Source organism: Polypterus senegalus, chromosome 4, assembly GCF_016835505.1.
Source record: "Polypterus senegalus isolate Bchr_013 chromosome 4, ASM1683550v1, whole genome shotgun sequence".
Taxonomy (NCBI): Eukaryota; Metazoa; Chordata; class Cladistia; order Polypteriformes; family Polypteridae; genus Polypterus; species Polypterus senegalus.
In genome coordinates, this window is record NC_053157.1 from 50,085,000 (window position 1) to 50,102,823 (window position 17,824).

Consider the following 17,824-nt stretch of genomic DNA (forward strand, 5'->3'; position numbering starts at 1 on the left):
GCCTTTAGTGCCTTATTTGCTTCTTGACCTCTTCTACATCCTGAAAACGCTTTCCTTTAAGGTCCCTCTTCATTCTTGGAAATAAGAAGGTCTGGGGAGCGGGGGATAGGAGGGATGTTGTCATCTTGTTTTTCTTAAGAAATTGCCGCACACTCAATGCTACTGTATGTGAGCGGGAGCATTATCGTGACGCAGAAGCCACTCGCCTGATCGCCACAAGTCGGGTCGTTTTCTCTGCATTGTGTCACGCATTCGCTTGAGCACATCAAGGAACACCGCTTGGCCAAATGATGCAGAGGGCAGTCTAGTACACAGACTTAGCAGCAAACATCAGAACTAACGCCGCTCCAGAAAAAAGTCTTGTTATTTTTGAGTCCCCCTTCGTATACATGCAGTTGGAATCTGCTGTAATGAGCATTCTTGGAAATTCAGTTAAAGAAGATTTGATTAACAAGGTGGTTTTTCCTCCTTATACAGAAACCACCATTACCTACAAATACCTAGATTTTAGTTGTTGTATGCACGTTCATGAACACAAGGTCCTCTATGAAAATAATTTCTGAAACCATAATAGCCTTGAGCTCCCAGATGAACTACCAACATCTAGAATTTAAATGTCTTGGTCTCTGGAAATAAGCTCAATTCTTTCTATGTGTTTTTTTTTATTATAAAGTTCCAGTCCTATGTTGAGGTGTAATAGTATTTAATAAAAATTCATTACATTTATATAGCGCTTTTCTCACTACTCGCACAGTCGCACCTTAGTGTGCTATGCCAAATCAGAAGGGACAACTGAATTCCACAGGGCACATCTCTATATATAATCTTCATTTGGATCTTGATCTTTGTTTTTCCGCGAATGAATTAGAAGAAAAAGCACTAGATGGCAGTAGAGAGACAGCTAAAATATAGGCATTGCATTAAGAATCTCCTCCAGGCTTATACTACTGAAGACTGTAGAACGCTAGTCACACCTCAAAACACAGACATTCAAACTAAACAAATTGTTGTGCTTTAAATTAACTAAGGAGATCTTCATTTAGATCTTGATCTTTGTTTGTCCGCGAATTCCACGCATGCGTAGACCACCTTTCAGTTTAATACGTTGTTGTTACTCACGGATGTCAACAATGTGCCGGAATAACGAAAGGGGTAGTGGACAGTGTTACGCTGGTTAGCTCCTGAGTCCTGGTTAGAGAATGAGATTGCCGAAGATAAAAGGTACATGCCTACGTAACATATGAATGAAAGAAAGACCGTGGGTAAAAATGACTGACAACGTATCAGCACGTTCCAGAAATTATTATTGTTACGCAGGCGAGTGCTGCGTGTCTCACAGTTGTACTGTGGCTTGCTCACATGTCAGTGAAGTGATCCCTATTTATGCTTTAAAGAGCCTGGATACCTATGTGTCCCCCTTTTATAACCATTGCTCCGTGTATATTGCCTTACTGTTTGGATTGCCACAAAGCAACCTGCGAGATTGGAGAAAGGTTGAGTAGAGATCGTGAGAGGAAACGACAGCGTTGTGAAAACGAGACGGACTGTGAAAGGACAGAAGCAGAAATGCTCCTACACCACCACATAATTACGATTCGGACAGTGATTCCGAGTAGGCTGTTCCTATTGAATCAATATCCAAGGGTTTTCTTTTGTAATTTTGTTTCCCTTATAAAAAATCATAATGCTGTGTGACGAAGGGTCCAGTTCACGACTGGCAGCCGCGTTTAAACAGGGGGCCTTTCACAGACAACTTTAACACGCGCAACGTAGTTGGGCGCACATGGCTATTTATATATAATATTGATAACGGGGACCTATATGATGAGCCGATGAATTTCAAATGTTTTGCATGCCTACGATTTGTTGTGATGACTGGTTGTGTCATATTCAGCCCTTGGTTCATTATTCTGACACAAGCATAACCAGCCTCTCATTGAAATTCCCCATTTGGAAATATGGCTGTCCCACCAGCAGCGCTGTGTACTTAGAAATATTTCCCGCATGCGTCTCCAAGACTTTCACCGTAAGTCCCGCGCGGGATATAAACCAGCCTTTATGCGGCTTGGGAATATGCAAGGGGGAGCCCGTACTGACACATACAGTGGTGTGAAAAACTATTTGCCCCCTTCCTGATTTCTTATTCTTTTGCATGTTTGTCACACAAAATGTTTCTGATCATCCAACACATTTAACCATTAGTCAAATATAACACAAGTAAACACAAAATGCAGTTTTTAAATAATGGTTTTTATTATTTAGGGAGAAACAAAATCCAAACCTATATGGCCCTGTGTGAAAAAGTAATTGCCCCCTGAACCTAATAACTGGTTGGGCCACCCTTAGCAGCAATAACTGCAATCAAGCGCTTATGATAACTTGCAATGAGTCTTTACAGCTCTGGAGGAATTTTGGCCCACTCATCTTTGCAGAATTGTTGTAAGTCAGCTTTATTTGAGGGTTTTCTAGCATGAACCGCCTTTTTAAGGTCATGCCATAGCATCTCAATTGGATTCAGGTCAGGACTTTGACTAGGCCACTCCGAAGTCTTCATTTTGTTTTTCTTCAGCCATTCAGAGGTGGATTTGCTGGTGTGTTTTGGGTCATTGTCCTGTTGCAGCACCCAAGATCGCTTCAGCTTGAGTTGACGAACAGATGGCCGGACATTCTCCTTCAGGATTTTTTGGTAGACAGTAGAATTCATGGTTCCATCTATCACAGCAGGCCTTCCAGGTCCTGAAGCAGCAAAACAACCCCAGACCATCACACTACCACCACCATATTTTACTGTTGGTATGATGTTCTTTTTCTGAAATGCTGTGTTCCTTTTACGCCAGATGTAACGGACATTTGCCTTCCAAAAGTTCAACTTTTGTCTCATCAGTCCACAAGGTATTTTCCCAAAAGTCTTGGCAATCATTGACATGTCTCTTAGCAAAATTGAGATGAGCCCTAATGTTCTTTTTGCTTAACAGTGGTTTGCGCCTTGGAAATCTGCCATGCAGGCCGTTTTTGCCCAGTCTCTTTCTTATGGTGGAGTCGTGAACACTGACCTTAATTGAGGCAAGTGAGGCCTGCAGGTCTTTAGACATTGTCCTGGGGTCTTTTGTGACCTCTCGGATGAGTCGCCTCTGCGCTCTTGGGGTAATTTTGGTCGGCCGCCACTCCTGGGAAGGTTCACCACTGTTCCATGTTTTTGCAATTTGTGGATAATGGCTCTCACTGTGGTTCACTGGAGTCCCAAAGCTTTAGAAATGGCTTTATAACCTTTACCAGACTGATAGATCTCAATTACTTCTGTTTTCATTTGTTCCTGAATTTCTTTGGATCTTGGCATGATGTCTAGCTTTTGAGGTGCTTTTGGTCTACTTCTCTGTGTCAGGCAGCTCCTATTTAAGTGATTTCTTGATTGAAACAGGTGTGGCAGTAATCAGGCCTGGGGTGGCTACGAAATTGAACTCAGGTGTGATACACCACAGTTAGGTTATTTTTAACAAGGGGCAATTACTTTTTCACACAGGGCCATGTAGGTTTGGATTTTTTCTCCCTAAATAATAAAACCATCATTTAAAAACTTGCTTTTTGTGTTTACTTGTGTTATATTTGACTAATGGTTAAATGTGTTTGATGATCAGAAACATTTTGTGTGACAAACATGCAAAAGAATAAGAAATCAGGAAGGGGGCAAATAGTTTTTCACACCACTGTATGTTAATTGCACATCTGCTTAACAATAAAAAATGGCCTTTTGCATCTGTTACAATATAATTAGTTTAAAGTTTCAATGATTTCATTCGCCACTGGCAAACTAAGTAGAAACAATATGAATGGACAGGTTTATGGAGTAAATGAATGAAGGGTGGACTGAATCAGTAAGCTAGTAGGATAGGCTCTGCCCCCTTGCTACCCTGTATTTGTAACATAAGTGAATACAATGAAAAACCATTAATGCACTTCAGATTAATTTTTTATTTTAGAAAATTCTTTTTTGTATGTTTCTTTTTATAGGTAAATCGAATACTTAAAGTGGCAAAGCCTAATATTGTAGTAATGAAGCTTCTTGCAGGAGGTCACAAAAAGGAGACTAAGGTAATTTCTAATTTATTCTTTCACAGAATTTATCAGTACTGTGAGCAAAAATGAATAAAAATATCTTGGTAGGCTGTTCTCCATTATCACTTCTTAAAGTAGCTAATTTTAATTAACCATCAATCATTTGGAATATTTGTATTACTTTGGCAAATTGAAAATTTCGATTTTAATTTTCAAAGCAATAAAGATGTAAACAATGGTAATGTATATATTTTATTGTAAATATTCACTCGAAACAAGTGAGTGGTGCTAAAGACAGAACAGAATCACTTTTTAAATAATTATTCAGGTTTAATTTTCCATAGCACTGTAACAACATGCTTTATTAAGTCAAGTCACATATATTTCTCAAGTTTAAAGAAAACCTGATGCTCCAGAATTTAGCTTATGAACAGGTATACTCTTGCTACATAAAGATAGGGTTTGTATTGGGTTGTTACAAGGCCAGGAGAGGGGTTATCCATATAAGACGACATAGTGAAGCGGATCTGTCGTACTTTGAAACTGCACAGTTTGCTATTCAAGTTACAGTTTTGTCAGGCGCCTCTGCTGATTTAAAACAAACCTGCATTAAATAGTATGTACACTTTTCCTGTCAACTTTGTATGCACTTGTCAATGTACTTCCCCACTGTATTCATTGTTTAGTCTGTCCTTTGTGTTTTTATGTTATATATCATACTTGGCAAGTCATGTGATATGCAGTCCATGGGTCCCCCCTGTAGCCTTGTTATTGATGAGGGTTAACTGTTATATTACGTAACCTTCTCAAGCCCACCAAATTGACAACTTTAATTAAAAAGAATATAGTTTTTCTGCTCTTTAAACAAAATAAATGGCACTCTGTCTAATCTGTTCAATTTCTGAACACTTTACTTTTTATCGGCTGCTCTGCAGTCTAATGATCTGTTTACTTTTCTAGCAGCAATAACAGTTGATACCTCTTTAGGACAAGGCCTTACCTGGGTGGAAGCCAGGTGTCCTCCCAAAAGTACTCAGACAGCTACATGTTTGTGTTTTGACAGTGCTTTGATAAGAGAGATTCCCTCGCACCTGGCACAGAGTCTTCTTTGAACTGGCAATGTTCAGATTTATTCATTTTTCTAGTTGCCCATCAACCAAGATACAAAAAGATACTGTACTTATGACTTGATATAAAGGAACAGACCATTAGGTGTCTCCCTACACTGCATAATGATTAATAGTGAGCCATATCAGTCCCTTTTAATAATAAAAAGGGGACTGTTTATACAGTATAAAAGTTAAAAACTGGAGAATTAATAGACATAGGGTTCAAGCTGTTTTCATGTTTTTTTTCCTAACTGAGACGTAGTTGCAGTTGACACAAACATGTGACTGCCTAAGGACTCGGGTTGCCCAGGAGAGCTATGAGCTGCTTCTGACAGAAGGATAAACTGAGCGGCAGACTGCTGAGCAGCTGATAAGCCTTTAATAGTGAAACAGCTTATATATATAATATATATATATATATATATATATATATTATATATATAATATATATATAATATATATATATATATATATATATATATATATATATATATATATATATATTATGCCCAAAACTAGCCGGCAATGTATGAAACGATTCATATTTCACACATTTCCTAGGCATTCCATAGAATGCCAAATGAGAAACCGGCAAAGTATGAAATACATCTCCGATTCGTTTTCGAATATCAAGTGGCAAGTCACTTAACTTTTAACGCTACCAGGCTTAGAATTTGTCAGTTGCACTTCGCGTTTTATTCGGGAGTGTCAAAATACGCAATTTTACTTAAATTTGTTCAACAAAAAATGTGGGTTTTTTTTTACTGTGCTCCATGAAGGTGATTCGCGCAATATATTGACAGTTGTAATGAGTGTGACAGAGGATGGTTTCTACCGACTTGGAACTTCTGAAGAAATTTTAAAGCAAGTATATGCGAGATCACAATTCACTTTATGCCCTAAGAACTTGCTTAGAATTGAACATATTCCTGACCATGAAATTCCTCTCCGGTCAGTTGCAATTGCTCAGTCCAGTGGAAGCGCCAATGATTCGTCAAATGTATGTGTAAAACAAAGTGCCAAAATATGAAATGTCTTTGCGTGAAAAATGGAATTCAAAATGTCATTCAAGCCTGCCATGTTGCAATAAGTAGGTTAATTTTAATTTCTTATTTTTTTATATGAAAATTTTGTTTTGTACAACTTTAATTTTTCTTTACGTATTTTGAATAAATTTTTTTTAATGGCACTCTCATTATTTTTTTCAGAATAACATTTGTATTTTTGAGGAATGCACATCATTTATATAATAGCCTTATCAGGACCTTTTTTCATACTTTGCCTAAATAGCATTTGTCATTCTATAGAATGCCTAGGTATTATATACAATGCCTAGGGAAAGTGTGTAATAATTCTCATATTTCATACATTGCCTAAAAACGCTGGGCATTATATATAATGCCTAGGTATTCTATAGAATGCCGGCTTTTCATACTTTGCCGGTAACATATATATATATATATATATATATATATATATATATATATATATATATATATATATATATTGGAGAGAGAGAGAGAGAACCATTTAGTTTTGTTACAGAGTTGAATTCTATTTGATAATCAAGTGTGTTTGGGAACGTTTAACTTTGCAAGTGTTAATAAATTATTTTTTTCAGATGTGAAAAAGGCTAATACAGAGTTACTAGTTAACTCTCGACTTCCTCAGGAGAGAGTAAAATGGCAGTGTTACTCTCAAAATAAGCATTCAAGATAATTAATGACAATATCTGGAGTAGTAGTGGCTTTTTGCAAACATTGTGACAAAGAATAGCACATACTTGAGCATTAATACAAAGTAATATAAAATGGGGATATAATAATATTTCTAATATCAACCGCTGGGTTACTAGCCACCGTAATATTAAAGTGTATAGTACTAAATGAAATGCTATAATTATAAAAAGATGTAAGAATAAATTTAATTAAATCACAAAAAAGTATAGACGTATCCCTGCATGATTTCATAGAACTATTGCTCCTTCTGTCTATCCATACATTTCCAGGATTAACTTCTACAGTATATCCACATTCCTGCTCTATGGATTTACTCTTTCAAATGAATTTCTCAGGATTGTCTTCCATCAGGCACATAATATGTGAAGTTGATTTCTAACCGTCGCTGTTTAAAAGATAAGACTATAGCAGGATTCTGACTAAAGTGACTGCTGCTTAATACGATTATAGAATATACTGCTTTCAGCAACTTCGGCACAGTAATTAAGAAAACTGAGGGCCCAGCAGTCTTCAGGTAGGGGTGTACTGTTCTCCCTGGCACAGCAAAGGACATGTTTCAACTTCCCACCTGCAAAGAATTGCATTTGTCAGTTTCTTTTATAGACTCTGGGAGTATTTTGGTAAATAGACGTAGCTTGAATTTAGTAAAATCTTTATTTCGTGTTTCCTCGATTCCCCAACTGTCTATAAACCGTTTTCTCAAGAGCAGTTCACCCAGTCTTTGCCTATCCTGCATCGCCCTGTTTCTTGTGCTGTTTTTCATTCTTTAATTGTGTTTTGATATGAAATGCTAGTATATCTTTTGCTACATCCAATTTGCCACCAATTTCACCTACCAGTGTATTTTCCATGGCATCGCTCGTCTCTTTCAGATTCATGACATGTTGGCGTTTACCAAGTTGTATTGTTGGTTCACTATTAATATCAAGCATCCCCAAAGCATGATGCTGCCAAAATCATGCTTACTGGTGGGGACAGTGAGTTTTTGGTAATGTACAGTGTTTACATGGCATTTAGTCTGATAGCCAAAAGGCAAAATTTTGGTCACAAAAAACCATAGGACTGTCATGAATTGGAGTTTTAATCATGGTAAAAGTGGGTACGGTCCACAAAAAAAAACACTCCAAAAAAGATGGCCTACAAGAGTCTCACTAAGTCCAGGTCACTCCCAATAACAAAAACAATTGGCCTTAGCCTGAGTAGGCCCCAAAATACACATGAATGTGTGTGAATACGGTTTGACCAATGAAGGTGTGGAAATAAGCAAATGTAGAAAGGTCCGTCGTGGTGGTGTTACATTTCAGTGAGGGATAGTCAAGCAAGTCAAGTGCAGAGGTAAGATGGTAAGACTGGTATAAAGGCCAAGTGTTGTGATGAAGATAAACAGCTTGAAGGATCCCATGTATGTAGAGGAAGAGCAGGTAGAAGACTGTTGCATTATGGTGGAGGGTGTGGCAGATAAGACCAACAGGGACAGAAAAAGGAATTAACTGACAAGGGCAAAAAAATGGGGAAGTGAGTCTAACCCCTAAATAAGTCTAAATCCGCTGAATGTGGAGCACAAATGAGTTTGGAAGTGAAAGACTAACCTGGGAAAATGAGCATGTAGGAATGTGTAATTTAAAGGTTTACACTTTATAAAGTTCTATCCACATTTATTCAGTTTACAGCTGCAAATATATTATTATATCTCAAAATCTATTCATATATTACGTTTAATACAGATATCTACTCTTCATTTTGTACTTGCTGATTTTTTTCATCTTTGAAATCTCTGTGATCTTTTTCAATAAGCCTAGAGTTAGATTGTTCTATGCAAGAATGAGATGACATAATTTTTCTTTTCTGTTTTTTTCAGATTCTTCCTGAATTTGACTTTTCAACCCATAAATATTTTCCAGTGGTCAAGATAATCTAATGAGATTCACGATGTCTTCCCAAATATCGGTGGAAGACAATAGCTGGAGTGTTCTCCTTTAATACTTCTTTCTTCCTCATCCTTGAAATAAAACCTGTCTACTTTTAACAAAACAAATGAGGGGGGTCAGTAAAGTATGTTACCGTTTTAGGACAGTGTGGTTATTTATTATTGATAACTTGATAAGCAAGCATACGTAGAATAATGTACTGGAATTTCTTACGCGCACAAATATTTTTATATGAGTCTTGACGTTAAAGCCATTTGAAAAGAAAGTAGGCCGCTTGTGTTCAATTTATATTTATTGCAAATTCCAATGAGAAGATTTTCAAATCAGGTTCTGATTTGTTTGCCCCTTTTGTCTAAAGTCCTAACATTTATCTCATGTAACTTTAGTTGCATAAGGAAAAACTCAAATGTAAAGATTCATTTTCATTCAAAGGGGATTTCTTTTAAAAGCCCAGTTGACATGATGCAAAATTTGTTTCCAATAGAATTTTGTTTTAAAGTTTAGATTTTTGAATAACATTTTTATTTACCTAGTAGAGACATTTTTTAACACTGTTCTATATTAAATAGGTTTTAACTGAACCGAATTAGAACAAACGCACTAACCATTTGATCATTTGAAAATCCAGTACTTTGTTCTGTCTTGTTTAGTTGGCTCATTCTAAGAATGACGCATGGAAATATGGATTAATTGCACAGGGCAGTTTCATCTTAGTGGGCATTTTAAGAGTGGATTTTGAACTTGTTTCTTCAGAAACAAGTAGCGTTTCAAGTAAAGAGTGGTGACATTTAAACAGATGCCGTTACCGTGTGTGCTGTATTATACATTTTGTTAAAGGCCGAAGTGAAATAAGAAACAGGTAAGCAAATCAAAGTTGACATTCAGAGTTTGCTTCCTTTTTTTTTTTTTAATGTTCGTTGCCTGTGATGCTTGTAATAAAATCTGAAAATCTAATTTTGTTAACTTTTGTATGTGGTTAATTCAAATGAAAAATTCATTTGTCCTCTGCACACAGTTCAGTTTGTCAGATCCCAGGCTCTGCATTTCCTAGGCCTGCTTGTTTGCTTGAAGGCTAAGAAGTCTTGAATGGTTTCCACAGATCTGTGCGCACTTTGCCTTGCCTCATAAAGCCAACACACCATCATTTTTCCTCATTTTTGTTTAGGGTGGCTGTGGACTATTAAAAGAATTGCTATTCTTGTGTTTTTCGAAATGCACTACTTTTTATGATGCAGTATTGCATCACTTTAGATAGTTCACAGAAATATTTGTCTTGGGTTATTTTATGGCTTCTGGATTACTGTATCCCTAGAAAAGAGCAAATGTGTTCAAGTTCCAGATATACTTTTTGCAAAAAGTGAAGCAGCAGAGCAGGGAGTTCAAATGCAGATCCTGGACGGCTACAGTGGCTTCAGGTTTTAATGCCTTAGTGTTAATTGACTTGCTTTTCAAGACTCTGAACCCTTGGTTTTTTTTCCCCCCTTAATCAACAATAATGATATTTAAAGCAAGCCAACACGACAAGCTAACCTGATCCGATTTGCATTAGTGTGTCTATCAAGTGAAAATCTGAGAAATAGCCATCTGTTTTGGTCCGCAATTCAGTCAGTAAAAAGAAACTCAACACTTTTGAAAGTGCAGAATACGAGTACCAACAAGCCATAGAATTAAAAAACTGGTCTTACTAACATAAAGAATTGGCTTTGAATTCTAAAACTTGGTGGGGCTTGAGGTCCCGGTCTTAGCTGCTCATCTGTTGGCTCACTTTGAATCTCATGTTTGTTTAGCTGCTCATTAATAAAAAAACAATTAAAAGTTCTGAATCTTCACAATCAAGTCCATTAAAATCAACCAACAGATACCCCTGCAATAAGGTAAAATACGGCGCCCTCCACAATTATTTGCACTCCTGAATAAGATATGTTCTTAAGCTTCTAATAAATTCTTTTTTTCCACAAAAAAATATAGGCTCACGACACAAAAAAGAGAAAAATCTAACCTTTAATTGAAGTACATTATTATACATTTTTTACATGAAATCATGTGTGCCACAATTATTGGCACACCTGCTGTTAATATTTCTTACAGCCCCCTTTTGCTAACAAGACAGCACTTAATCTTCTCCTATAACATTTTACAAGGTTGAAGAATACAGACACAGGGATTTTTGACCATTCGTCTTGGTAGATCGTCCAGAGTCCTGGGTCCTCTCTTGTGCACTCTCCTCTACAGCTCACCACATAGGTTTGCAGTGGGGTTAAGGTATGGGGACAAAACTTGATTGTGTACCTGCTGAGCCATTTTTGTGTAGATTTTGCCATCCTGCTTGAAGACCCAATGACGACCCATCCTCAGCTTTCTGGCAGGGGCCTTCAGTTTTTGATTTAAAATGTCCTGGGATTTCAAATAGTTCATGATGCCATGCACCCTAACAAGGTTCCCAGGGCCTGAGAAACAGCATCACAGATCCTCCACCATACTTTACAGTGGGTATGAGGTGCTTTTCCGCATTCTCATTCTTGGATTCACGCCAGACCCACTTAGAATGTTTGTTGCCAAAAAGCTCAATTTAAGCCTTATCTGACTAAAGCACACGGCCCCAGTTGAAGCTCCAGTACCGATTAGCAATCTCCAGGGGCCTCATGTATAAATGGTGCGTACGCACAAAAATGTTGCATACTAACGTTTCCACACTCAAATCGCGATGTATAAAACCTAAACTTGGCGTAAAGCCACACACATTTCCACAGTAGCTCATACCCTGGAGTACACAAGTTCTCCACTCGGTTTTGCAGACTGGTGTGACCCAGCATCAAAGCAGTGCTACTGTTCCTGTATGGTTACCCTTTCTTTTTCAGATCCACATCCCTGACGCGGCTTTATAAATGCACTGAAATTAACCGCATATTGTTTATTAGTTTAATGCATCTGATTGTAATTAACCAGTAACAATATAATGGTCCACGGAATGGTCAAACTATTCTAAACACCATAGCTGCTTTAGCGTTGTTACTCTCACTGCACCTTCTTTTTCTTCTTTCAGCTGCTCCCGTTAGAGGTTGCCACAGCGGATCATCTTTCTCCATATTACTCTCGCCACACAATTCAAGAGTATTTATATCACTGTATCTGAGTGTGAATCAAATATCTACAGAAGCTGAGAAAGAGAATTATTGATATACAGCATCAAGCACACACTGCCTCAGCCATGCTGTCTATTGAACTGCTCTCCTCACACGGCAAACGCTTCAGAGCCTTTCCTGTACAGACCTCGCGGTTCAGAAACAGTTTCATCCCAAGAACTCTAAACGCACTCAATCAGTCCATCAAGTGCTCCTTGTAGAACTGTCTGTACTTAGAAGTATAATTACCTCACTGTAAACGTCCGATACAGTTATATTGCACAACCTGAGCCACTTTATGAAGTGCGTATTTACATATGATGATGGTATGTATGATTTTTAAGATGAAATGCAGCAAAATATGTTTATTATACAGATAAAACTTTAACTTCATTTAAATAATCTATATTGTTAATAATTAAACATGTGTTTACGGATTGTTCCTGCCTCACGCTGTATTCCTGCTTGTGCTGGCGCGACACTGGAAGGATAGATGGATAGAATAATTAAACGTGTACTACAAAGATATTTCAATGTTCCTTAAAAGTTTTGTAGAATCGGTGTTCTAAGCTTACAGATGCCTTAACGTCTATTACAGTTGGAGGTTAGTACGTTTGAAAGAGACAGTACTGCTACAATAAAGTATTTCATCGAAGGTCACACTTGGCGCAGCAAGCATCTTGCGTGAGACATGAACAATCACTGCGCCACCATGTTCCCATGTTTAATAACATGATTTAACTCCTATCATCATGAAATTGATATCACGTATACATCTCAGTATTTTAATTATTCCGAGAGCTGTAATATCATGAATGTAATGGATTCTGTGTCCTGTCGGAGGAAGAGAAAGCCCGGAAGAACGTAATGATTCACACACACAGAGCACTTAGAAGATCAAATCCAAAACAGCATTTAACGTGCTACTTTAGTTGGGATGGGATTTGAGAAACTACTAAATTAAATGATTTTAAGATGAAGTTTATGATGTTCTACTTTAATGACAAAATAAACTCTGTAATTAAAGTAGAAATTTACAGATTAAATTTGACATTTTGTGCTTTTTTCCCGCTGTGTGCCTACTTTTTTTTTTTTTTTTGTCTGTTCCCTAATAAGCTTTCATATGACACTCAGACGGTGGGCTACGACTCGCCTTTTCATGGCGACTTTGATATCTGACAACTTCTTTTTTATTTCGGCCACTGTGTGACTTTGTGAACTTGAGCTTTCAAGTTTCTTCAACACGCTATGTCACTCGATCAACTTCCTTTTGTTGTTTATACCACTGTATAAACCAAAAAATAGTATGTTTTTCCTTGTCTCCACTTGGTATTCGCTGAAATTCTATTTTCCCCTGTGCTTTTCCCATTGTCTTTTCACAGAAGGGTGAGCTTAAGGGCTATTTATATTGATTTGCAGATTCAAAGAGGTGTAATTCTGGGAGGAGGTGAGGTGGGACAGCAGGCACGTGCACGGGCGTTACTTTTCACGCTGACCAGCATTTATGTAGCGGAAGAACATGGAAGTTTGCACACGCACAGATTTATGCATTTGGATTTTTCTGTGCATACACACATTCCCGCTTTTGTGCTTATGCCATTTTATAGTGTGAGTTCTACGCACAGCGTTATACATGAGGCCCCAGACGGTTACGTTTGTGATTGTAGGTGAGAAAAGGCTTTTTCCTTGCATGTCTCCCAAACAGCTTCTTGGCATGGAGATGGCATCTTATGGTTGTCATGGAGACTCTGTGACCCCAAGATACCACTCTGGTGCAGTTCTCTAACAGTGAGCGATGGAGAATTTTTGACTTCTCTTAGCATCCTCCTCTCTTTGCGTGGTGGACTTTGTCCAGCCTTGTTTGTCACTGTTCCCGTTGTTTTACACTTCTTTATTATTCCTCTGACTGTAGATACAGACCGCTTTAGGCGAGTAGCCGTCACCTGACTTGTGAAGGTCGACACACATCTGTCTTACTTGACCGGCATGTTCTCTTGTCTTTCTCATGTTGACGAGTAGCTGAGAGCAATAGGACTCTGTGTCACGTCATATTTATACCCCAGGAACACAGGAAGTCCTTAATTACTAATTAACAGTTCCATTTTACTCTGATTAACTTTAAAAACTAAACTAAAAATTACAAAAATGCTTCAATGACATTTATTTTATTGGAATTGTTCGGGGTGCCAATAATTGTAGCACACATGATTTCATGTAAAAAATGTATTTCTTAATGTGGGATTTTTTTCCCAATGCATAAATGTACTTCAATTAAAGGTTGGATTGTTCTCTTTTTTTGTGTTAAAAAAGCCTAAAAACACATCTTAAACAGGGGGTGCCAATAATTGAGGAGGGCGCTGTATCTGGATATCTTGAAAGGAAGACATTAACGTAATATTAGACCCCTGTAGGCATACAGCCCAGTACTTGATTAAGCAAATCTAACAAACACTTGCAGCAAAACATCTGGAAAAAGCTTTTTGCATGGTACATAATTTCTCATGAGAGTATTTTCCAAATCATAATTACATGACTTTAAAATCTGAGTAACGCATTTCAGTGTCTCAACATGTCAGACGTGAATGGCCTGCTTACAGAACGCTACTTACTTTATGATTCGTTCTGTCCTACGCAGCTCCTGAGCCTTGTTCTCTCCGGCCAAAGATACGAAAGGCATCTGCATTTCATTTTGAGCAAAAAGTAATCGATGCAAGAACGTTAGCTCTCCCTTAAAATTTCACTTAACTCTCTTTTTTTTTTTTCTCACTAGAACAAGAGAAAATAATATTCCATCTCATTTCTCCACAAAGCATTGAGCATTTTTTTCGTCCTTTAGGGTATCTATGATGTTCCTTACACACGAAGAATCCCAAAGATGATGCTTTTAGCAAACAACTTACAGAGTGTCACTAGAAATATAACACTGTTTTAGGCAACTCTGTCCAATATAAATCTGACCAATGCTTATCCAGTTTGGTTTGAGATCTCTTCTGTAGATTCTTAGAGGCACACAAGGTCACAACCAAAAGATCTATTTGACAATTTTCATAAAAAGGTGGATGTGAGCCTTTAAAGCAGCGGGACACAACATCAGTCCTAGAGGGCCGCAGTTTTCGTTCCAACCCAGTTGCTTCATTAGAAACCACTCCTTGCCAATCTGACATCTTTTTTAATTTTATGGCTTGTTAGTCTGTAATGTTAGGTTCTTGTATCGTAGATGTTTTCCTTTCCAAGGACATTATCCAAATGATTTGAAGCCTAAAACTGATCATTTTCAGTCTGTCACATTTTTCTCTTTTAGATAGATAGATACATTATTAATCCATCCATCCATTATCCAGCCCGCTATATCCTAACTACAGGGTCACAGGGGTCTGCTGGAGCCAATCCCAGCCAACACACGGTGCAAGGAAGGAAACAAACCCCGGGCAGGGCACACTGTCCACACTAGGGACAATTTAGGATCACCAATGCACCTAACCTGCATTTCTTTGGACTGTGGGAGGAAACCGACACAGACACGCGGAGAACCTGGGCCTCCTAACTGCGAGGTAGCAGCGCTACCCACTGCGCCACCGCGCCGCCCACTTTATTAATCCCCAAGGGGAAATTCACATTGAGTGTTTTATTAAACCAAATCGCGCCTGATCAATCCCCACAGGTGTAAAAGACAACAAGTTAGATGGAGAACTGCTGCCTCCTTTTATATTTGCATCTTATTGCTAATAAGGAGCCATTAAAACAGCAAATGTGTCTGTTTAAGACTGAAATAAGCAATTAAGGGTGGGAAACCTTAACAAGTGAGACCACTAAAATGACGCATCAAAATGTCATCTGCAATAATTGACCTCTCATTGAGAAAGAGGGTTGGGGGGAAAAAAAACCCTGCAGCCACTGTGGCCTTCCAGGACCAATGTTACCCCCCATCCGCTTTAAAGAATTCTGCAATGATTTTTAATGTTTTGGGGATCCATTAAACTGCAGCTGCGACCATAGTGTCCAAAACGTTTGGGCCGAAGTCAGTCAGTCGATCTAAACTGCTGAAGTCTACAGCAGCGTCTACTCAGACTCCATATCCCCAGCCTCTCTGACGTCAAGAGATTCTGTCTTCTGAAGCTGCCAGTCAATCTCAACCCTGAGGCATTCTCAAGCCATCCACTTTTTTGATGTTCAGACAAGGATTTTGTACATTTAAATGGGTCACTGAAAAAAGCTGCCCTTGCCTGTGATGTGATTTTCCAATTTATTTCCTCAGATTCTCTGCTCCCCTCCACACTGCCAACTTCAGTTTTGTTTCCTCTTGTACGACCCACTATGCCCTGTCGCTCAGTGCCAGAAGTTGCTTTTTCCCAGCGCTTTCTTCTTTCTAGCCCTAATGTTACGTATTTGCCTTTGGCGACATGATTGCAGTTTTTCTTTTTTTTCTCCTGCCTTTTCTTATGCTCACAGACACCAAATTTTTCCAAACCATAATTATAAATGACATAGCTCATCTTTTCTAATTTTTTCTCAACTGTCCTCTTCTTACTACGTCTTCGTTAATTGTTTCCCATTCATGTTTTTCAGATTCCTTTGCCCATTTAACCCTAGCTTTCCTTTCACATCCCTTTTCTTGTCTCAGCTTTTTTCCTACTTCGGCCCTCATGGCCTTGGATTCCTCGCTCTCCACTGGTCCTCCCTCATTCAATCAGTCAACATTTATTTATATAGCACATTTTCATACAAATGTAGCTCAAAGTGCTTTACAAAATGAAGAATAGAAAAATAGAAGACACAATAAAAAATAAAAAGAAGTCAACATTAATTAACATAGAATAAGTAAGGTCCGATGGCCAGGGTGGACAGAAAAAACAAAACCAAAAAACTCCAAAAGCTGAAGAAAAAAAATAAAATCTGTAGGGGTTCCAGACCAAGAGACCGCCCAGTCTCCTCTGGGCATTCAACCTAACATAAATGAAACAGTCCTCTTTGGATTTAGGGTTCTCATGGAAGGACCTGATGATGGTCACGTAGACTTCTGGCTTTCAGTCCATCAAAGTTGTTGCATCATGATGCTTTGAGTAGGTGGTGGTGGCACAGGCCTCCACCACAAAGAAACCGGAAAAAGAAACAGAAGAGAGAGTAGGGGTCAGCACGGATTTTGGAGCCACTATGAATATGAATTCGTGTAAGGCATAGTGTGTACTAGTGTGTGGTTTGCCGTCAGCCGCTGGACTTCACCTGACTGTCTTCTCAAGAAGCACTGATCAACGCGGTGTTCCTCCACTGCCTTCAAACAACCTTTCTTAACCTTGGTGAATCCTTAGACCTCTGCTTGTGCTAACCTTTGCCCACCTGCATTAACAACACATGTTTTCCCCCTTCCCTCATAAGACAACCATCCATTTTCAGTTCTGCTGCTTTGAACAAAACTAGAAATGTCACAGAGTTTTATTTGAAGAACTCTGTCGGATACTCACTCATCTAATGTCAATAGCCAAATCTTTTTATGTAAGAAGCCAGTTTAGGCTTGCCACAACTGCACCCTACCCACTCCTAAGTCATTACTCATTACATTTCCAGGCAAAACATGGGAAAACAAACTTGGGAAAATATAATTTCTTAAACTAATCAAAAGTGGCTTAATTTATAATTAATATGCATATTAAGCATGTATTCTAGTAAAATTAAGACACTCCAAGTCTTGTCATGTCAGCACGAAAACATTAGTCGACTGGCACCGCCAGGAGTTGTGTAGATACAGTAGTTGTAACAGATTGTATACCGGAGTCTCGTTCTCCGTATGTTCTTTTAGAAAAGGTCACTGCATTTATGAATGAGTCACCCTTTTACAATTAGCCCTCCTTCAAAGCTCTGTGCCAAAGCTACCATCT

At 38.3% G+C, this 17,824-nt stretch overlaps 1 protein-coding gene across 2 annotated transcripts in view; it reads left to right on the forward strand.

Annotated features, from left to right (window-relative positions):
- The window catches only part of naa35 (N-alpha-acetyltransferase 35, NatC auxiliary subunit), a 96,441-nt gene extending 86,658 nt beyond the window's left edge, over positions 1-9,783 (forward strand). For both annotated transcript variants that reach the window (XM_039750599.1, XM_039750600.1), the window contains exons 22-23: positions 4,009-4,089; positions 8,760-9,783. In XM_039750599.1, coding sequence (XP_039606533.1) covers positions 4,009-4,089; positions 8,760-8,819 — 141 coding nt within the window. In that variant the 3' untranslated portion in view covers positions 8,820-9,783. The remainder of the gene's footprint in view (positions 1-4,008; positions 4,090-8,759) is intronic.
- The last annotated feature ends 8,041 nt before the right edge of the window (positions 9,784-17,824 follow it).